This window comes from Populus alba, chromosome 15, assembly GCF_005239225.2.
Source record: "Populus alba chromosome 15, ASM523922v2, whole genome shotgun sequence".
In the NCBI taxonomy this organism is placed as follows: domain Eukaryota; kingdom Viridiplantae; phylum Streptophyta; class Magnoliopsida; order Malpighiales; family Salicaceae; genus Populus; species Populus alba.
The window spans coordinates 7,059,333-7,083,181 of NC_133298.1; the positions used below are offsets into that span (position 1 = coordinate 7,059,333).

Consider the following 23,849-nt stretch of genomic DNA (forward strand, 5'->3'; position numbering starts at 1 on the left):
ATTTTCTGCTTCTTCACAAAAGCAAGGGTAACTTCATAACTTTTGTTTCTCTTATGGCTGTGGGGACCGAGACATCATGCATGCTACTTGTCGCTGCTATCGATTCTTCGGTAATTGTATCTCCTGGCAAGACACTCCATGTCATAATAGCAGTACTGGTTTTCATCTAGACATTGCATATAGATTCAAAGATGAGGACATGGAGCTTCTTCAATTATGTCCTCGGATATTTAGGACGCTGGATTCAATGTGAAAACTGAACCTTGTTATAGAAGGACAAATGACCTACAAACAAATTACACGGCTGGTTGCGCTGGAGTGGTCGTTTTAGGACTACACAGATCAGTGGACAGAATTCACACTCAACACCATTGCAGACCAGCAATCATGGAGATGTTAGAGTTTGATTCTTAGCTACTACTGACCAAAATTTTCATGGCAAACATGCTTCCTTTCTAGCCTCGTAGAGGCTATAGCCTTGTTGTGGGCACTGGCTGCAGCTAAAGTAGCAGTACAATGATGAACATGGATGATGGAATAAATGTTTGAACATGATAGAGAATTAAGATGTGTTAACAGTCATAATGATATCTGATTATGTTGGTCAAAATTCGCTACATGGTTATTCCTTCAAGACGTATTATTCCTCGTTCGAGCTCATAGCCCCGCGATAGGTTTTGTCTAGAAAATGTGCCTCTTGAAGAGAAAGGGGTGGTATGTGAAACAAAAAAGGTGTCCAAGCCCTAGACTCCTAGCCACCGTGGATGCTAGTATCATCATAGCCCTTCTAGTCGAGGGGCTTAGGATCCAAGAACATGTAGTAGCCCTTGTTCCCTAGATAGGATGATGTTGACCAAAATCCACTAGACCCCTCACGAAGTATTGTTCCCATTAGAGCTCATAACCTTGCAGTGGGTTTTACTTTGAAAAGGCGTGTAGCCTACAACTCCATGCTGATGTGGGATATTGTATCATCAATGCCCATTCCAGTTTCACACAAATTTAGAGAAATGAAGCATGTAATGACAAGAAACCAACAAAAATTAACAACTTATTTTTTTATTATTATTAATATTGGTGTTTGTAGCATTTTGTATGCATCTTAACTAATCTCACGGGTCTTAAAGTTAATAATCATATGAGCCTCTAGTGATCTTGAAAAGACTTGAACCCATGATTATTGAGAAGCAAACTCAAAACCTGACCAGATAAGCTATCTCTCATGATTAAATGAACAACTTAATTGATCATGCCTAATGTCGGATGTACTCATACTAGGGTCAATGTAGCAAGTTTTCAGACAACGAAATAATACATAAAACTTCTCCCTTTGCAGAACTTGCACCACTCTTAAATATACATGCATTAAGACAGGGTCAATATCAATGAGTTACATTTTCGATGTTTTTTAAGAGATAGAAAGACATGATGTTGCAGCCAACTAGAGGTGCTGATTATCACAATGAACATTTAGTAGACATGGCTCATGGCCAAGAACATTTAATCCATTTGGTTTCTATTTTTCTTCTTTTTTGTTTCAAGTGTATAATATTTTTAGATATCAACTTCAATTTTTTTCATTTTACAATTTATATAAGAAACAACAATTTAATAAACTATTTTGCTTACATTGGCTTCTAAAGTAATAAATTGCAAACCTCAAACTTGCTTTGTCAATATATGTTATGCCCACATAACTCTTAAACATATCTACCTTTGTGACAACAGTAAACTTATAATTAAAAGAATCAATATAGTTAAATCAATATTCTTTTAGTTTAGCACTTTTCATGTTTTTTTTACACTCATTGTCTTATTATCAATGAGGATAATATTGATAATACCATCACTAGCATTATTGTCATTGTCTAAATGCAACATAGTCATCATTAAAATAAACATAATAAATTAGTGATTTGGGACATGTATCTTATGGAAAGACCTAATCCTTAATTTTAAAACATGAGGCATTGGACCAAAAAAAAATGGTGATCAATGAGAGGCATAAGCATATTCAAAAATAAATTGACTAAAATGAGCCTAAAAAATCATCACCTACACTTAACGAGTCTATTTGAGATCAAATTGAGCAATCCTATATTTGCTCATATCATGAAAAATGGTATTCTAAAAAAAGAATAAAAGAATAAATCCACACATACTTCAACTCAAACATAGAAATTCAAATTTAAATAAAAAATGAATATTTACAAATAATATTTATAATTAAAGATTAATTTTATGTTTTTCACAAATATTTACATTTATAAATAAAAAAAATATTGTCACCATAGATGACATCACTTCTTAAAGGCGGTTACCTAGATAGTAAATGTATTGTTGGGGGCAGTCTTGAAATATATATATATATATATATATATATATATATATATATATATATATATATATATATAGAGAGAGAGAGAGAGAGAGAGAGAGAGAGAATATTATCATATATCAACCATTTTCATATTTCTTTTAATTTCTTAGGAAAAGACCCATTTAAAGATCATGTGTCAATCCTGAGTTGATTCTTAGATAAACAAGAATAATCAATACATTATATTAAAAAAAATAAATCACATCCTAGAAATATGATAGCCTTGTAATGAAAACTTTAGTTATATATGCTAATCGATTCCATTTTCCACTCAGAAAATACATGGAACATAACCCGAGATTGAACCTCACCACCCTGAGTTGATTTGTAAATAATAGAAATAATTAAAAGATGAAAACAAATTCAAAATCACACATTTAACAGCATTCAAAGGACAAGGATTGATACCAAACCATATCATCCTGAATTGATTGGCCAATAATAGAAACAATTAACACATATTTTTTTATATAAAAAAAATCACATGTTAACAAGGATCATGTATTAATTGTTCATATCACATTAGAATGATAAAGCCCAAGTTTAGACCATACCATCCTTAGTTACTCCACGAGTGATAGAAACAACTAGCCGGTTGCCTCGCGCTTTGTCGTAGACTAATAAAAAAAATTTAACAAAAAAAAAATGATTTTTCAAGCATTCCCAATGTATTTTTTAGATATTAAAAAAAGTAATTCTAAATTGAAAAGTTGATGAATATATTTAATTTATTTATTTAATTAATTTCAAATAAAATTAAATACCCTCTAGGTTGGGCATCCCACATATATATTTCATTAATCTCAAATAATATTTAAATTTTTAATTCATCTATATTTAAAATTAAACGATATTTTATTTAAAAAATTACAGTTTTTTTAATTCGTATATTTTTATTCATACATTTTAATTAACCTCAAATAATTAATCACAATATAGTTTCTAAGTGCAACAAGAACTTCTTTAATGTCTCAAAATTATTTTCTTACTAGGATTTCTTATTTATCCTAGCTATACAAGAAAATGAGGACTTATTGTATTTAATGGTAGATTTTTTTGGGAGTTTCCATACTTTATAAGAAAACTAAGGGGCAACAACTATTACAAAGATTCTTATGCTTATTTAAGAGGGTTAACGTTAGTTTTGTGCTGATTTTTTTCTAATGCATAATTTTATACTAACAAATATAGTTTTCAATCCAACTGTTGGATCGAAAGCTGAAATTTTACAATAAATTGCCAAAGGTCTTGTTTTATATTGGTTTAAAGTTTCAAATCAATTAGACATCAAAAAGACCTTACAATAAGATCCAAGAGCTATTATGTAAGAATTTGTATTATTTTTCTAGTTGTTTTAAGATTCTTTTTTATTATTATTATTTTATTTATAACTCTTTTATTTTTTTTTCCTAGAATTGTTTAGGATGCTTTTTTTTTTTAGCCTAGTATAAATAATATTATTTAGCTTGTACTTAAGGTTTTGGTTTTGAGCCTTGAATTATCGAATAATACAAGAAAATGTTGAATAAGAAAATTGGGATTCTAGAGTAATTGTGTCTATCGTTTAGTTTTCTGTTATCGATCATAACTCTAAATTCGACTGTTGGATCAGAATAAAATTTTACCAAAAGTCTCTAGACATATTGTTATATTTTGAGTTAAAACTCCAAGTTAATTAGAGTTTGGTAAAGTATTGTATTACAGGTCAGCAGATGCAATGTCTTTTATTATTTGTTGCCTTTTAACTTGTAGACTTTATATTTAGGGAGGATTCTCTTTATAATAATGCAAGGATATCCAAAAGATAATTTTAGAAGCTTTATTAGTTTTACAATGATCTTTAATGGATAACAACATAATTTTCAAGTGTGGCAAGAATTCTTTCATTATTAGAAAAAAAAAATTTGAAAAAAAAGAAGAAGAAACTAATAACCCTATGGTTGTAAAGCAAACTTAACTAAAAGCTAAATAACCCTATTTATACTAAATAAAAAAATATATCTTAAGAAATTTTGAAAAAATTAATAAAAGAATTATATATATATATATATATATATATATATATATATATAAACCAACTAGAAAACCAATACAAATTCTTGTACAATACTTCTAGACCTTATCGCAAAGTTTTTTCTATGTCTGATTAATCTAAAATTTTAACCCAATACAAAACTAGACATTTGAAAATTTATAATAAAATTTCAGTTTGATCAAATAATTGAATAAAAAATCATGCTTGTTGGTTTCAAACTATTTAATAGAAAAAATCAGGTCAAAATCAATTTTAACTCTCTTAAATAAGCATGAAAATCTTTGTAATAGTTGTTGCCCCTTAATTTCTTTGCTTGTGTATATAGGATAAATAATGAATCCTCATATAAAAAGAATTTTAAACATTAAAAAAATTATTGATACACTTGAAAATTATATCATTGACCATTAAAGATTGTTATAAAATTATATCATTACGCTTTTTAGAACTCTAATTGACATGAAGTTTTAATTTAATATAAAAAAAATATATCTGAAAATTCATGTATAAATCTTAACTGAATTTAACGATGAGATCAAGATTTATGCTTTATAGCATAAAATTAACAACAAACACAATTATATATAAAAAATAATAATAAATTTTCTTATTCACCCTTTTATTTACCGTATCAACTTTAAAAATTATCCAGAACTTATTTTTGAGGTTTAAAATCGACTTGTATAGTGGCTGGGGGTGACAAAAATACTGATGGAACTAAGATTGCAGCGGCGCGTGACTAAGATGCGTTGGTGGGTTAGGGAAGCTGCTGGTGCTTGAACCTTTGCTCCGATGAGACTCGGGGCACTTGAAGGGTAGGAACAAGTGCATCTTCTTCTTCTCTTTCTTCCTATATCGGCAATGCAACTCATTGTTGCTCATGTTGATTGGATCACCTGAAGTTTGAATTTCCTTCCCACCATCGATCTTCTCTCCTTAGTATTGTTGTTATTACTACTGTTATGTGGGCCTGTGAGATGATTTATATGGTGGCTGGTAGTGGCGTGGAGGCTAGGTTTTGGGTGTGGTGATCGATCAAGTAGAGAGTGGCATAGGGGTTGTGTGGGTCAATTTCTTAGAAAAATGGCAGAGATGGTGGTTGTTGGGTCGCAAGGAAAAGAGGATGACGAATGGAGATCAAATCACTGCTAATGGTGGCCATGGTGGTCGACAAAACTATGTCGGAGATCAAATCACTGCTAATGGTGGCCATGGTGGTCGACAAAACCATGTCTGTCATTAGTCGCCGGGGATAATAGACGAGGAGGTTGTTGTGGCTTCAACTTCACCTAGTCTTGTCAATTATGCTGTGGCACAACTAGAAATGGTAGTGTTTGTCTAAGACTCTACGTTTAGTCACATTCTCTGTACTGTATAGCACTTTAATTCTTAAAAGATGAAATCCAATGAATTGGTGTCCTCTCTACTGCAGATCAATTTATTATTTCTTAGTCCTCTTCAATTGGGGTCTATGCAAGTGGTTGGAGCTTAAACCTGAACATTCAAAATCATTGAAGGTCCAACAAAGCTGTTCAACCTGCTATCTGCACAACCCAGATTGCTGCATTGATGAGGCACTTGGTCACCTCGTCCAGCTGAAAAGGCAGGGGTTATTCTATTTACAATTTTCTGTACATTTGAATATTTTTTGTTTCTAGCATATGAATTGTAAAATGGTCTTGGCAAAAGTTAGGTTCTTTGATTTAGCTGGTTTTTGTTTTTTAATAAAAGCAGAAAAGCCTGTTTGCAAAAGCATAGATTTTACTGATACTCATCCTATACAAGCACACGTCTTATTATTTCTTTGGACAGCACTCTACTCTTACTGCATAAATCTTCATTTCCTCTCTGATTCATCATGCTCATTGAAACTGTCATAACTGCTAGATTATGAGTTTCTTACATGACTAGGCTGAAGATTCAGAAAATGGCGAAGGACCATCTAAGGAAGCGAAACATAAGCCTCACTGTGATGCGCATTACATAAACTTACCTAAACTCAATGACTACTATCTGAGCTGGAAGTGGTGGGGTGTAGAGAAGATTCTATATCCTTACCATCTGAGTTTGTGAACTTTAAGTAATGTTCAATCTCATTTTCATCCGAGCTTCCACGTCTTAGATGGAACCACTTCCTCTGGTGATGCTGTCTTGGTTTCCTGTTGCTGATAGCGATGGCCATGTCATTAGGGAAGAGGTCCTGGAGTACGAATGCGTGCACTATTGTCGATACAAGGAGAGCCGATACAGTGAGTGTGGAAACAGCTGAGAATATGACGGCAAGAACTTGGGTGACTACATTCGTGACTTCATTCGAGTACCTGATGGTCGCAATGGCAGCGCCGGTCATGGGGAAAGTGTATGCCCACCATGACAATGAAAACCTGTAGATTCAAGAGATCGTTAAATTTAGGAAACCTCAGAAGCGAAATGGTAAGAGAAAGAAAAAACAACTTCAAGTGGCAATGACTCACTTAAATCCTCGGAAAAAATTAACACGGACTGCCTGCAAAATTGCCAAAAAAAGAGGATAGTAGTGTTAAGGGATAAATCTTAAATGGCAAAATAAAGCAATATAGTCTGATCATCTTCACACAGTTGATAGCTTATGAGAATGTACATAACAGAAATATAACGTATGATAGAAATAAGGGTAACTTAAGTGGCAGAGACTCGCCAGTGTGAAATAAAGGAATAGGGCAATGAAGTAAGGAATCCGTGATCCATAATCAAATGAACCTTGAATTTTTGCCCATGCCATGGAAGCCACACTTGGAGCTGCAACAAACAGAAAGAAAACTGGATGGAGCTCCTTGGGGAGTGTCTCATTTGTCGGAAGTCTCTGGTACAGAGTTACAAATAGGACTGTATAGTGAGCCAACCCGACTGCAAAGAAGAATAAAGGCCCTTCTTTTAATCCCATTGATGCACCCAACAGTGCCCCCACAAAGTTCCCAACAATCGACAGATGGTTTGTAGGATTTGCCACCTTTGAAAGCCTTCTCCGTCCTCCGGACATCCACTGTCCATATATTTTAAGCTCCAGAATGAGGAATGGAGTCATGAGAACATACCAAAGCGCTGCATGCAGGTCTTCGGCAAGGGAAGGAGGCATTCCAATAGCTAAGAATAGCAGAGCTATCCATGGTGCAAAAAAGAAGTTCACTCGGATTGGGTGGTAGTACTCACGACGAACTGCTTCAAAGTAGACAATCATTTTCAGAAGGTATATGGAACCAATGATGACTACAAGAGCAACAGCGATGCACCATAGGACAAGATTTACGTAGATGCTTATGTGGAGAAATTTTGTGGAGGCAGAGGTGGCCAGGGTTTTCCACATTATTGCTTGGCTGCTAACCCCAAGACAGATACCGAATGAAGAGATGGGAAAACGGAGAAGAAATGGCCATGTATTATCATCTGGTAGCACTATTTGTTCCGAAGGCTGTAAAGTAGCAGCATGCATAGTGTTGATCAGAAACGTTCAGCTTAACCAGCAGTAATATATGTATGATATTTAGCAATACAAAATGCATCAATAACTACATGTGAGAAAAGAAGTTATAGAAGGACAATTCATTAAAAACCAAGGCAAAAGATAATGCGCGGAGATCATGCTAACTTGAATGAAAGATCTGACCAAACCAGATCTTTCCTATAATTAGATATCATATTGCAGGCTAGGAGTGCAGCAACAGACAGATGTGCATCATAATTTGGTGACTTCAGTGAACCTGGAAATCTGACGAGATAGACTCAGTTTATAATGCAGGCTAGGAGTGCAGCAACAGACAGATGTGCATCATAATTTCATACCACAAAGAAAAGGCACAAAGTGGACATCTAGTTTCCTTTTACTGGATGATCTCAGATTACGAAGAAATTATTTTAAATGATTGGGGGAGGTAAACACTAAGAACATACCCTAAGAGTTTCCAACTCAGGCCCTTCCAACGCGTCAAAGTATCGGTCTACAGGTAAAGCATCTTTCTCTGCTTTTGGGCCAGCAGTCTTCTCTGTTGAATCTTCTCGCGGCCTCACACGTACGTTTGTTATCTGCCTCTCAAGTTTCCCAGACCATGTTTTGAAAGAATCGTATCTTTTATCCTGTAACTTTTTCAAGCTGGGATGGTTATTAGGATGGTTTGGAACGTCAAGTGCAACCTCAAATGCAGCAGTTCCCTTAGCCATTGGTTGAGAGTGGAATTTAACTTGCTTAGGTGGTGTATCGACAATTTTAGATGCAGCAGAAGAATCTGGATTTCCATAAACAAAGGTTTTTTCACCATCTTCTTTGAAAAGGACCTTTTTTGCCTTCCTTGAGCTTGCTGCTATGGGAGAAGCTGGCAAGCTGATGGAAACAGAATGCTTCCTTTGAAGGTGGATGGGTTGAGATTCATCAGTTTGGTTCTCAAAGGCAGCAGTATCACTTCCCTGCTACAACCAACATAAGAAATATGTTATGCCTTTACCATCAAATCCCTGCAGAAGGAAATTAACACAAAACCACCCAAGAATTTCTGCAGAATCAGGCTAAAATGGCTCGTAACATATCATAATATATGTATCATACCATAGCTGATGAACTAAAAGGTTGAGAATCACTTGGTTGAAGCTGATTGTTCAAGATTTTATTTAGTTGAATGCCATCAAAGCCCTCCACTTCCTTTGATGTGATGTATTGGATGAGCGCAGGAAGTGCTTCTGGCAAAATCTGCTTCTCTAAATCTACATTTCTGCTGTTTTCCATCATAAAAAGTTACCCTGAAAGGATAGTAGAATTCAACAAAGATCAATTATTTAACTAACATATTTCATCTTTCAATCAAATTAACAAATACCAAAACTTGTTTAGATATAAATCAGAATTAAAAAAAACTACAGTCAATCGATTAACCCTAAGCCAATCTTTGTATTGTAGACTCTTCAAGAACATAAATGGTACAGATGACAATGTAACTGGAACCAGCACCTAAAACACATAAATCAAACCTTGCTAACTACATATTTATCCATGTTAGTCATCATTCCCATATTTGGTTATCAGGTTCATTGTCTTGAAATACTGGTGAAAAGGTCCAGGACAGTCCCATGTTTTTGGAGAATATCTCCAGACAAGCAATCCAATAGTCTTGACCAGTATGGAAAATTAAAAAAGGAAAAACTGCAGACTCTCAAAACATAAGTAAAGTTTTCCAGTTCCAACAAAAGAAGAAAAATGATCATCTTGTAAATACCAACCAATTATTCTTTGATTTCACATTGAAAGGTAGAAAGGACAGGAGGAAAGCATATTGGATTTTTCTTATATGGAGAAATTGATGACAAGGAAATAAAGCATCTTCATCTAGGCTAGCTCAAGATGATTTGCACATATCAGATCAAAACTGTCCATGTCAAACTCCATACTAAAGTACATGAATCATTTCATCAACGACTGCATATCACAGTATGCTTTTTACTAATTAGAAGCCACAAATCTTATCTTATCACTGTTGAGTAGATTGCTTAGTTCAACAAATCAAAGTACAACAACTACAACTGATTTCCATTTTCAACCATAAGATCTTTCACATGCTAGAACCGAAAAAAGTACACTGACATGCTAACACACACACACACACACACGCACGCACCATGCACACGGATCCCAGAAATCGGTAAACACTTCAAAAAAATGACACGATACTTACCTCCTCAAGCAGCCACACTTGAGAAAATCGTAGTTAATCAGAAACACAGGCAGAGCTCAGAGCTAAGCTAATAGAAAATCAGCAGCAAAAATCCGTGTTCCTTTTCTCCTTCTTAAAGCAGACGGCTCCCCAAAAAAAGCACAGGAAAACCAGACTTATGTGGATAGGAGAAGGAAGAAATGAGAAAATCTAACACGTTTCTTTCAACAATAAACAGCATTGTATATAGAGAGTCTTCAAGGCAAGCCATCTGCTATAAAAAACAACATTACGTCAAAAGCACTCTTGTTTTGATAACGAGTAGTGTTGCTTATTTGAAAATGACACGTTCATGCAAATAGACAAAGCAGCTAAGTTAATCAAATTCAAGCTAGTTAATTAATACTAATCACCATATGTTAGGTAATAATACGTTAGCCACTAACATTATTCTTCTTGTAAAAACTTGGGAAAGAGGAGGGGGGAAGAAAACACGGTTGAACATATTTCATTTTTATATTTATATTGATGTAACTCTAGATTTGGACTTAAATTACAAGCCTATTAGACCACTAGAATTCTAGAATTCAAGAAGATAATCATATCATTAATAAATCTATTGCACATTTAAGCTTAGAATAACTAAAAAGACTATTCGAAAAACTCACTTTTACTTTGTCTAAACTTCAAATTTAATTCCAATGATAATGGCTTCAATGATTTATCATCATTATCAACCATCCTAAAGAAAATTAATAGTATAATTTAATCAACAAGGTAAGTTCTACTTCGATTATAAAACGTAAAAAAATTTTGCTAGATTTTAAATCACATCTCCCTAGTTTACCATGTTTTTTTTTAACTAAGAAGAAAATCCCATTTAATTTTAATAGAATTAATGCTATATTAAGCACAAGGAGCAGGACTTTGAAAAAAAGACTCTAAGTTATTTTAGTTAGTGTTCTTGGATAAAATAAGCAATAAAAATAAGATAAAAATAATGTATTTAGTTAAAAAATAGAGGATAAAATGTAAAATAAATCTAGGAAAAATTTTAAAATGAACTTTTATACTTTTAAAATATAAAAAGATATATCTCTGTCATTTTCATCTCTTTTATATCTAAAGACGAACCCAGAGAGAGCTCCTTTTGGAATTGAAAGTTTATGGAAAATAAGTAATAAAAACAACTAAGAAAGGGTAGCTTTGATTTTAAGTTTGTGATAAGAATTCAACAAATAAATGGAAAGACAATTGATATTCAAAGGGACCACAAAAACAACATTTAGATGTCAAAACCAAACCGAAAACTACTTGAATGGGACAGATATATTACTGTTCCAATGCAAAGCTGTTTACAAAATTAATAATCAGAAAAGTCAAAGAATTTCATTGTAAACTATATTTCTTCTATCCAATATTTAATTATAAATGGAGCATCTTGCACCGTCAATCTTCGACAGTCTGGAAATTATAAAACAAGAAACCATCATGAGTAACATAGCATCTCTAACAAGAACATTGATGTTTAGAGTCCACACGTACAGCCATAGATTGCTGGGATGTTGCTATTAATAAACACCAATATCCGCAGCCCTACTCTAGAAAAGATCTGCTATTATCAAAGAAAAAAGACTATAATGGATCGATTGTTGGTGACAGCTGGTAATGTCAAAAAAAGCTGCATCAATTATTGACAAAGGTGGCCATTATTGTTGACAAAAGAGCAAGAATACTGGTTATTAAAATCTATAAATAGAGGTATTATTTGGAGAGTAATAAAATCATTATTTGAAGAGCAAGAATGAAACAGAGTGATTGTATAGCTAAATATATGAGGAATATACGAGAGAATGAGTTGTCAAGAGCAGCAAGTAGTTGCTGTCATTTCAGCACTGCAAAGAAGAAAAAAGCGAGTAAAACAAGAAACCAGGTAACATCAAGCCAAGCTTTTGTGTGTCTATATATATATATATATATATATATATATATATAGAGAGAGAGAACATTGATGTTTCTGGTCCCCATATACAGCCATAGATGTCATAATTTATTTGTTTCCAAAACCCACTATTTCGGGGAAGAAATGGAAAGTCCACGGGCGGCTACATTTTTGTAACCAATAAATCGATATTTATTAAGTTCGGAATAAGTTTATCATTAAGAACATTGGTCACCGAAGCTAGAAAACTACGTGTGTATGGTTCTGGATTCAACTTGAACAACTGGTGCCTCAAGTTGCTTCTCCTCTACCTTAAAAGCTTGGGGTTTGGGCTTTCCTTTCAAAGATACAAGAGTATATCTACATCATATTATCCTTATTAATTTTATACAAATTCTTTCTATCTAAGTAATGTATATCTACATCATATATATATATTATCAAAGCCTACTTAATATCAAAATACACGCATCTATACTTACCACATCACAATAAGTCTCATTCCTATATTTTATAATGAAAAGATGTATTTTAAGACATAGGATTACCCTTATTTTTTCTATAGCTTTTATCCATTTAAATTTATTATAGAAGTATTAGTAGTATGTTTTCCAATAATATTTTTACAACTATCATTATCAATACTCAAATCAAAAATATTATTATAAAAGATGTAGCTAATATTCACCTTCATTCATGTTGACTGATTTCTAGCTTATATTACTGAGGTGATATTATAAAAGAGGGTAGTTTGCTCTTTCCATCATAATATTAAACTTGAGTTAACCTGGGATATAAATTATAAATTTTAAAAGAATTGATACATACAAATCAAAAGAACATCTAAACAAAGAAGAATCGAAGTAATTTTCCCTTAAAGTTACAATGTAAGTAAGCTGGGTGACAAAAGGTGGACAGAACCTAAAACCTGAGAATTACATGACCATAAAATTTGACAACGAGCGATTATGGTGTCTGGTATCAGCACATCCGTACATGGCATTGTGAATGGTTCGAGTTTTTTCTCTTCTTTTATTTTTAATTAAAGGATTGTGCATGGTGTTCGTGATCAATGGTAATTTTTCTTGGGATAACTACAAATCAGTACACAATCTTTGTATTCATTAACAAACCTCTCCTTAACAGCTCAAACCTTGCTGGTGAAGTTTTTCCTCTCTGCTCTACAAGCTCGTTGATTGATTTAAGTGCATGCTCCTCCGGCACACAATCTTCTGGCTGATCCAGACATGTTGAATAGGCATTATCATATTCATCATCAAAACTATATATACTCTCATTCTAGAAGAGGAAGAAGAAGAAGAAAATCTAAAATGTTCTGTTGATTAATGAAAATATCAAAAGAAAACATGGATATATTCCTTTAGGAGTCTTACTTGGAATACTGGTTCATGAAATGGAAGAGTAGTCTAGACGCGACAATTGGTGGTTTGTCGAGGAATTCAAAGTTAATGGAAATTTGACATGAGACCGAATTCAGAGCTCCCATTCTTCTTTAATTTTTTTTTTTTTTTTTTTTTTTCACGCTCTATATCATTTCTCGTTTTTTAAACAAAGATTTGGGTGTCGCTCTGTTCTCATGGGCTAAGGTTTTAGCTAGCCCAAAAATTAATTTATCCTAACAATATTAATGCATTTACAGGCAAAGATCTTAGGCACTTATTAAATATTAATTAAAATTCCTAATTAATCTCATTTTCTCATATGATAGAATTTATTGCAAACAATTATAAAAGTTCGCATATGAAATAAATATCATTTAAGACTATTATAAAAGTAGTTAAAATAACTCTCAAACTCGGTTATAGCTCATAGCTACATCTTCAACGCTACACAAGCTTATGAAAGAGTTTATTTTGAAATGTAATTGAAATTATATTTTAAAATATATATTTTTTTTGAGAATATATTAAAATAATATTTTTATGTATTTTTAAAATTTTATTTTTGATATTAGTAGATCAAAATAAAAAAAAAAACATTATAAAAAATTTAATTTTAAACAAAAAAATATTTAAATTTTAGATAAATAGCATTTTTACCGCATTGTCCAACATCTTTGAAGTGATGTATTGTGAGGACTAGGGGTGTTCAAAAAACCGACCAACCGATTAAACCGAGAAAACCGAGAAAAATTAACCGAAAAAAACCGAACCGATAAAAAAACCGAATAAACCGATTAAAAATTTTAAAAAAATCATCCGGTCCGGTTCGGTTCCGGTTTTAAAAAGCTTAAACCGATTGAACCGGACTAAACCGAACCTCCCTCCCCTTTGAAACGCATTTCAACAATTTAATTAACTTATTTCAATAATTTAATCTGTCGGCCCCCCCTTAGTTTTCTTTTATTTTATTAGGTGGGTTTTCGGTTCGGGTTATATTACAAGAAATGATATTTTTCCGGTTCGGTTGAATTTTTATGTTAAAACCGGACCGAACCGGACCGTGAACACCCCTAGTGAGGACCATCTAGCATTGTTTATCCCCATCCATTACTTTATTCTTTTTGTTGATTTATTAAGTTTTAATCATGAAGCCATCATCTAGACAAATTGTTAAATTCTTTTTAATATACTTAAATTGATATACGCTAGCTTAAAGAGGGACTTAATTTGGATTGACGTATAAATTAACTTAAAATATACTTTTATTGTTGAAAAAATAACTTCATTAAAAAATCATTTCTTCAAATTAAATTATACATAATCCCATAATCTAAATGATAACTCTTATAGTGGATTTTGATTTTATGACTCGACTCCAAACCCACTCTAAGACTTTGAATTTAGGCTATTTAAGAGTGTGTTTGGAATTATAATAATATTGATGGTTCAAAATGTTTTTTGTTTAAAAATATATTAAAATAATTTTTTTTATTTTTTAAAATTTATTTTTGATATCAGCACATCAAAACAATATAAAAATATAAAAAAAATCTATTTAAATAAAAAAAATAATATATTTTTTTTAATTTAAGGGAACAAGAAGACACACCCTAAGATTAGATTATATCAACTCAATAAAAAAGATCAAGAGTTTAATCTGACTGTGTAAAGTTCAGCCCATCTCCACCTTCTCTAATGGGCTGAATTTGGTTTCACTTCATATTAGAAATAAAACTGTAACATATCTAATAATTTCTCTTCTTTTGAACGTGTTTTTGCGCAGCAAGCTGCTTTTTAAAGTTAAGGTCTCATGTGCAGTGCAGCAACCGCATAAGGTTTTTTTTTTTTTTTTTTTTTTTTTACATTTTTTTTTAAAAGAAAACTTCTTGTAATGTGGTCTGAAAACTAGTTAATCTACACTATAATATCAAATCAATCTAATTATAATTTTTTATTTCAAAAATAACAATAGTGGTTAAAATCTTTTTTTATTCAAAAAACCTTGTTTTTTCATTAACTTGGACCGGTTCTCATAATACCGATAGTGGGCTTTACAAGCTAAGCCATAGCCCAGTTCGGATAGACTAATCCAGTAAAAGCACGATGTCCCCTTAAAGCCCAAAGTTGTAAGGCATGGTAACTTGATGGGCTAGACGTTGGTTCATACTCTTTAAACATAGAATTGGGCCCAACCTAATATTTGGTTGGAAACATAGACATGGGATTAGCTGGCCTCTTCTTCCGTTGTTTTCCACTTTACAATAATCTAGCTCATTAACTTAATTACAGTGATTTGGTAGCGTTTATTGTTTTTCTTTTAAAAAAAATACAAAAGAAAAATATAAACAGGGTCAATAATTTGACCAAATTCATTAAGTCCAAAATAATCTGACCCGATTCTGAGCGATGTTAAATTGGATATTTATTTATTTTGATTGTGTTAACATTTAAATTGTATCAAACCTAGTTTTATTTAACCAAATTATTATTATTAAACCTAGTTTTATCTTCTTTTTTTATATTATTTCTTTTACCTTACTCTCATGTTCCTCTTCCTCGTCTTCGTGTATACTTGGATTTTTATCTCATGGTTTTGGATTCTGAAAGTTTTATGCTTTTATGTATAATTATAATTTTTATTATATATTTAAAATAATTCACGTATTTTTTTCTAAGATTACTTTGATTAAATTTGTTTGACAAATGTAAATTGTTTTATTTTTTCATCTTATATACTTTACTTAAAGGAAAGAACTATGGGGAACGGATTAAAATTATAGAGGTTACTTGTCTCCGAGGCGGCGGCGGCGGCGGCGGGTTTGCTCCAGGAACATCCATTTCCACCTCCACAATTCAATAAAACAAAAACGAAAAAGTGGTCGTTCGAACTTTACCTTTAATCATTGCATCATATCAAAATGCTTTTGAGTGGATTAATTATAACTTGTATAATAATATTCATTTTTAATCAACAATCGGCCAATTGAGAGTAGATTCAGCTGGCGTTTTGCTCGACAATAATTACAGAGCAATGATACATTGAATAATCTCAGATAAGCACAAATAAACATGGATACTTGAACATATCTCGTGTATCATTAATGGATTCAATCAAACTCAAACCCTATTTAAGTCCAGAATCAATTTTATCGAAGCAATACATTAGTAAATGATTACAGCCAAATTCATAACATAAAAATTTATATAAAAAAATAATATAAATTATATCTTAAAACTTAACTTAACAACGCTAAGATTACAAGTTCGAATATTATTGTTTCATTCTAATTAATAAAAATCAACACAAGATAATATAAGTAATTCCAAGTTTTAATTCTAGATTAAATTTTTTAAATTAAACATGCCAACTAACGACAAATACCTTGCTGATATAATTACGGCGACAAGGACTTCAACTTTGCAATTGAATGGATAAAGGCTGGGTTCGTGGTTTGATGTTTATCCACAATTTACTTCCTCCTTTTTGAGTTTTGTTTTAAGCATTAATATGCCTTGCCGTCCTTCTCTAGAATTCAAGAAAAAAGATTGGCATTTCAAAATCTCGGAGCATAGAAAATCAAATTCAACAGAGTGATGAGGCCATTGTTTTCACAACTGTGTGCTTTACTTCTTCGAGCACAATACCAAGAAAAGGAACACTTGGGGTGGTTGAGAAGGCTTCAACTTTCTTGTGGCTTTAGAGCCCTTCTTTTACAGACCACTGTTTCTGTAAAAGTAAGGTGGTCTTGTCACATTGTTGTCTTTTGTCTCCACTTTGACCTCCTCCGGCGGTGGTGCTGCCATTTTGTGCTCGACGCTAACAACAAAAACAGCCAGTCGGCAATCCCTTGATGGGCCAACGTGGCTAAGTTGGTTTGGCTTCTAGTGGAGTCAGGAGATTTTGATTTTACAGCTTGTGGGTCGGGCCAAAGCTCATTGGCTGGCTCTAATTTGTGATTTCTTTAGTCTCAGGAAACATCCTAACCTCCTTTGAATGAGAAATGTTGGACGTGAGTTGTGGGATTTGGCTCCTTAATTTAACACAAAGCTTTGAGGAAATTTTTATTTTTTTTTTGAAAAAAAAATATATCTTATTGTCTTTTCTTAATCTTAGATCTACTTGGAAAGTTGTGGATGCTGACTTGGGTTATTTGACAACGTGTCATTTGTAAAGTTGTGGACACAGGCTTTGGCTTTTCATCAAAAACACCACAGCAAGTTGATTTGATTTGGCATCCATTTTGAGGGTTGTCCCACCTCTCAACAAAATGGCACAATATAAAGTTTACCTAAGCTATAGTTACATCAAAAAAAGCAACTTCAACACTCACAAAAAAATAAAAAAATAAAAGGAAAACATGAGGGTGTGGAATATCCAATTTAATTCAAGTACTTATTTTTAAACAAATAAAAAAAACTCAAAACATTTGTTATTATTATACTTGGTAACATATTGACATTTTCATGCAAATTGTGGTCTCTTGAGGGAGATTTTCATGAAGAATATGCAGATTTGTATATGAATTTATACATACGGAAGTCATATACTTTAATGAATATCATCTTTAATCCAAGTTATTAGGTTATGAAGGATAAGGTTTGAAAAACTATGACTCTTCATGAGATAAAGTTGAGATTGATAATGTAGGACCAGGTTCATTAGAATGCTTGCAAAACAAGCTTTTCTAGTGGGATGAAAGATTCTTGATGGCCTGTTTAGAAACACGATTTAAATTGTGTATTTTTAAAATTTGAAATTTTTAAAATTAATTTTTTTTTATGTTTCTCGATTGTTTTAATGTGATCACATTAAAAATAATTTTTAAAAAAATAAAAAAATATATTATTTTAGTGTATTTCTAAACAAAAAGTATTTTAAACAAAAATCATTATTACATTCTCAAACACAAAAGAAATTAATAAAATAAGCTTGAGAAGATAGCGAGTGTAGGTTGAAAACAAATGATGAATAGAGAGTTTAAATTGTGAAACCCTAGCTAACCCAAAAACTCATGGCTATTTTTGTAGCCATGAGATTTGTTAGATTGTATAATTTGTTGATGGGTCGTTGTTAGATAAAAAAGATGATGTTATGGTCGTTGCCAAGTAGAAAAAAAGTGACCTTAGGGCATATATGCATGAAATGAATGTTTTATCTGCCATTATAGCTAATAAGTGAGATGTTGATCAAAGCTATGAGAGGTGTAACTTAACTGGTCAAGGTCTAGAATTACTTTCTAGAGGTCATTAGTTTGAGTCTTATAAATTTTAAGGCCATTAAAAGTTTATATGATCGTTAATTTCAGGACATGTAGGATTAATCAAGGTGCGCGTAAACTGACCTGAACATCTACATTAATAAAAAATTTAAAAAATAAAAAACCATAAAAAGTGAGAGGGTGATGAAGCTCCACGTACCTGTACAAATGGACATTTTCCTTTTGATAACGTGATTATCCATTCATCTACATTTTATATGTATGATGCTTGTTCACTCAGATTTTACTTGTGCATCCAATCTTATTACAATAAAACCTCATCTTCCATGTATTAACAAAAGGTATAGTGCTTTTACTATAGCACAACGCACTGTAACACCACATGCTAAGTATTGTGGATTGTGATGGGTGCTTTTTTTTTTTTTTTTCCAAATCTTTATTTTTATTTTGCTTTTATAGGACCAAATTGATGGTTAATTTAATTGAATTTTGTTGAGAAAAAGAAAGATGCAGAGAAAGAGCGCCAAAGTGATAAAGAAAAAGAAAATAAGTGGTTGTTTTAAAATTAGCACGAAAAGTTCATTTTAATTTTTATTTTTTCTAAATGATAAATTTTTGGTCCATATTTAAAATATTTTATTTTGGTTCAAATTTTTATTTTTTGGTTTTTGATTTAAAAAAAAAAAAAGGAGAGATGATCACCATATTTTAGTTGTAGAGAGAAAAAGTTTAGATTAACACCAATTTTAACCCCAAAATCGATCAATTTTGGTATCAATATCTTTCATCAGAAAAATTACACTAGAGTGTTGTTGAAAATTAAAATTTTAAACATAAAATACGCATGCCCTGATTTTTCAGCGATCCTCCGCTAACCATATTATAGAGTTGCCGACAATACATTGTTTATTGGCGTCTTTTTTTAAAAAAAAAAATTAACTCTTTTTTTAATGAGCCTGACATAAAGGCCCAAGAAAGCACCTAACTCTTTTTTTTTTTTTTTTGACATTTTACATTTTAATATGTTAAAATAGATTAAGAAAAGAAATTATTGAATACTCTTGAAATTCCAAAAAAAAAATTTTTTTTAATGAAATCATAGCATTTTTTATATTAGCGAGCGTTTTTCTTTCTTACAACTCTTTATGGTTATTTTTGCACTGTGTTTTTTTCTTTTTGTTATTTTTATTAAATATTGTTCTTATCTTTTGTTTTTTTAATGAAGTTTTTATAGCATTATTTTTTGTAATATTAGTGGGCAATTTCTTTTTACAGCCCTCTACAATGGATTTTACTCATTAAAAAAATAAAAAACTCACAATAATAATAATAAATTATTGTTACAAGAAATACATTGTTAACTACTGCACTTTACTTTTTTCTTTACTAGAAAAAAGTATTCAACCGGCGAAGAAACACGATTGCTATTGACTAATGGGTCTTTAAAGTGCCCTGCGGGGCACTGTAAAATAAACATGTTTTTTATATATAAAAACTCAATTTTTTTTGTTTTTTTAAATTTTACCCGTTGAAGTGTTATAAATCTTATAATTATTAAAAATTTATATAATTATTAATTTTAAAATCTTAAAAAAATAATCGAACACCTGCAATTAATATAAAAGAAAAAAAAACTCAACCTTTTGCATTTCTAATCAAACTAACGTGTGATATCTCAAATGTTTAAGTGTTCATAGGCCTGCTGGCTACACCAACGTAGCTCCATGGTTTCGATCTATCTCAAACTTTTTCTTTTTTTTTTCTGTTAACTTTCCATCTGGATCTGCGTCAATTATCATGCTTAACCACCACCAGCAAATTTGTGCTTTAAAGCAGTTCCCGTCAAGGTTGTTAAAATCACGATTTTAACACGGAATGGAAAGCCTTTCACAAACTCGGATCGTAAAAATGATCGTAAAATCGTAAAAAAATCGTAAGGAATTTTAAAATATATTAAAAAATTTATGTTTCAAAAATAATAAAATATATAACAAGCAGCACTATTTTGTGGCCCACACTTTTGCTATTTGTCCAGGAGAGTTTTGCCTCTCCCTAGGTGAAAACAGAGCTTTAAAAATAAAAAGAAGAGAAGAAACACTTGGAGGATGCCCATTGCAGGAATTTTGAAGAGAAAGGTGCTTACCCCAAGACCAGACCACGGGTATCCCTAAAATCGCAAAATCGGTCCTGAAATCGCGATCGATTTCATCCGATTTTTGCAATTTTACCTGATTTCAAACCCGATTTTATCCATTTTTCGGCGATTCAACCCGTAATGCATGTTTTGACTCGTAAAATCGTACGATTTTACGAGTCGCGATTTTGACAACCATGGTTCCCGTCATCTATGCTACTTTAGAAACGTTAAATCTTGCTAGATAGTGGCTATAGAATTCTTGGGCACAACATTAATGTCTTGATATCTTGAAGATTCAAAACTTTCTGCAAATGGAAAAAAAGGTTAAAATATATTAGTCAAAACTCTCCTATGGAGCATGCCTGCTTTTAACAAAGTCGAAACCTTTTGCTTTCTTCTTTTCTTTGAGGTAGCGATGCTTACTTAGCTAATCAGCAAAGGTTGTCGTAGCAAGAAACTATGAGATTGTTCGAGAGTATACTTGTTATTTTGTAAAATATATTTTATTTAAAAATTATTTTTAACATCAGCAAATTAAAATGATCTGAAAATATTAATAAAAAATAATTTAAAATAATAATAAAATTTTAATTTTTCATCATGAATAAGCATATTCCATCATGAATAAGCAAAAGGGATTAATGTAAGACTACAAAAACTAAGAGAAATAGAAAGCCTAGAGACTATAAAGCTGGCTTTATTGACGAGATGATTTAAAAGAAGCATCTCTTAATGCACATTTTAGCTTGCATCCCACTTGAAGGCTAGCAACTTACCGAAGAGGTCACATAATTTTTATTTTTATTTTTTTTAATAAGTTTGAATTAAAATATAATAAAATTTATTATTAAAAAATCATCTCAAATCCAATAATTTAAGCTATTAATAAGATTTCAAGATATAATTTATATTATTTTCTAACACACCCTCTCAAGTGAAAGCTCTTAAGACTTGAAACTTCCACAAATTCACTTTATCTTGTGCTTAATTTTTATCAAATAAATATAAATTATAAGACTCAAACTCGTGATCGCTTGATCATTAAAGCTTTGATACTATGTTAAAAAACTAATTCAACCTAATAATTTAAATTGTTAAATGAGATTCTATAATATAATTTATATTATTCTCTACCACTTACAAGTAGAAGGTTACATTGAAGGGCCTAAAAATGGTTTTCTTCTTCTCATGGTTGTCCAAATTTTGTATGGAATTTGTGTCTCATCAATCATGGCAGGGGATAAGCCCTCTATTGTTCTTCTTTCTTCGCAACAAAGAAGTGATTTCTATTCACATCAAATTACCTTTCGAAAAGAAAAATGGAAAGAGCTGGAAAGTTCGAGTTGATTCAAGACGAGACATGAACTACAAGGAAAGGGTTTTGTGGACAAAGTGAACAAGCAAGCACAAGAAAATAAAGAAGTCTTAATTTGGTATAGTGTCAAGAAAGAAAAACACATCCTTTCATTGGATTCTTCCTCGCTATCTCCATTTCTTACTCTCCATTCTCTTCAAATTGATGGCTGGAGACTTTCACTTGTTGTGTTGGGTCCTTACGAAAGCTGTAGCTTTGAGGCCTTTTGGCTTTCATTTGCAGTTTGCCAAAAGGAAATAAAGTTGAAAATGTGAGTGGCAAGTGCTCTTATCAACCGATCATCAAAAGGGCATAATAAGAGAGTCTTAAGTTTTTGAGAAAAATCATGGAGAACTACGCAAGAAAAACAGCTAAAATAATGAAATTCCTTTGCGTACTTCCACCTAAGCCTCGCCTGCTTTCGTTTTTGAAAATCTTTTGCTGCATTTTTGATTTGTGGGATACACGCAATGCCACCACATATACTTTTGCTCAACTTCAATACATCTCCCCTTTTAGCTCATCACCACATCAAAAAGCTCTCTTTTGAGAGAGAAAAAACACAAATTCACCTCCTTAAAGTGATCTTATTCAAGGAAGATGGATCTTTCATTAATCCATATTGCAACTTCTATATTCACATCAATGCTTGTTCTATTAAAGATTTAATTTGAGGTATACTCTTGTATCATTCCTCCTCAATCACTTTTTTTTGTTGCCCCCGTCCTCTCAATTATGCAAGGACATTCTTCTTAAAAACAATTGCGTAATTAGGACATTTCATTCATTATTGTTTAAGCTATCAATAGCACAAAGACCCTCTAAAAATCATTAGTCCATTCACTACATTATTCATAGAAATCTGACATAGATACAATATTAGAGAGACAATATTAATTACTAATCACTTAATTTAGATTAAAATAAAAATAAATTTACATTTTCAATTACGTTATTTAAGAATCATCTCAATCCAAAAGAATAAATTCTTAAGTGAGATCAATGATAATTTATTTCTAGCAAACCTTTCGAGCAAAAGATTTTTAAACTTAAAATTTACTTAATTCTCACAACTAACTTGTGTTGAAATTACCTTTAATTTACTTACTTAATTAAGGATTGAAATTACCTTTAATTTACTTACTTAATTAAGGATTGAACTTGATGGTTTGTTTTGGTTGCTTAGATATGAGGATCTTATAATGTACAAAAAAAAATTCTAGCACTCGGTTTGGCAAGATAAATTAAATTATGTTAATATTTAGACTTCATGGATTAAATTTGAAACTAGAACAAATATCTAGCTCTATTTTTACAAGATTGGGGATGAAATTGAACAAGCAGGGAAAAGTTGATTGATACTTGCAACATATGTGCATTATGTGGGGAGAATCGCCACACATTGGAGGCAAGTGCAACTTGCTCAGACCACTTTAGACAATAATCCTTGATGGCGTTGGAATAAGGCGGTGTGTGGTAGAGGAATGCCACAATGTGACTCCAATGACCTATTCATCTTTTCTTTCTTTTCATTTTCTCCTCTCCTCGAATTTCACTCTTTCTCTATCAAAAATTGTAAAGTGGATTCATTTGAAAAAAACTTGATATTAAAAAATAAAATTGAAAAAAACATATTAAATTAAAAAAATGATAAAAAAAAAAAAACTTGAGTTAACTTGGCTAACCCGCAAAGCTCGCAACCTA

At 31.8% G+C, this 23,849-nt stretch overlaps 1 protein-coding gene and 1 long non-coding RNA gene across 3 annotated transcripts; one reads left to right on the forward strand and one right to left on the reverse strand.

The window, feature by feature from the left end:
- The first annotated feature begins 5,091 nt into the window (after positions 1-5,091).
- On the forward strand, positions 5,092-6,167 carry LOC118057189 (uncharacterized). The gene is made up of 2 exons (XR_004688919.2): positions 5,092-5,742; positions 5,848-6,167. It is a non-coding gene; the product is annotated as an uncharacterized lncRNA (long non-coding RNA).
- Positions 6,168-6,237: 70 nt separating this feature from the next.
- LOC118057188 (S-type anion channel SLAH2) lies at positions 6,238-10,325 on the reverse strand. Of its 2 annotated transcripts, none has more exons than XM_035069690.2 (6): positions 10,112-10,325; positions 8,992-9,182; positions 8,343-8,855; positions 7,093-7,863; positions 6,890-6,921; positions 6,238-6,799 (listed from the first exon to the last, which is right to left on the reverse strand). In XM_035069690.2, the coding sequence occupies exons 2-6, from the start codon at positions 9,169-9,171 to the stop codon at positions 6,415-6,417; spliced, it is 1,881 nt and encodes a 626-aa protein (XP_034925581.1). In that variant the 5' UTR covers positions 9,172-9,182; positions 10,112-10,325; the 3' UTR covers positions 6,238-6,414. The 2 variants fall into 2 exon arrangements, with proteins under 2 accessions (XP_034925581.1, XP_034925582.1); XM_035069691.2 differs by having other exon boundaries at positions 8,343-8,852; positions 10,112-10,324.
- Between the last annotated feature and the right edge of the window lie 13,524 nt (positions 10,326-23,849).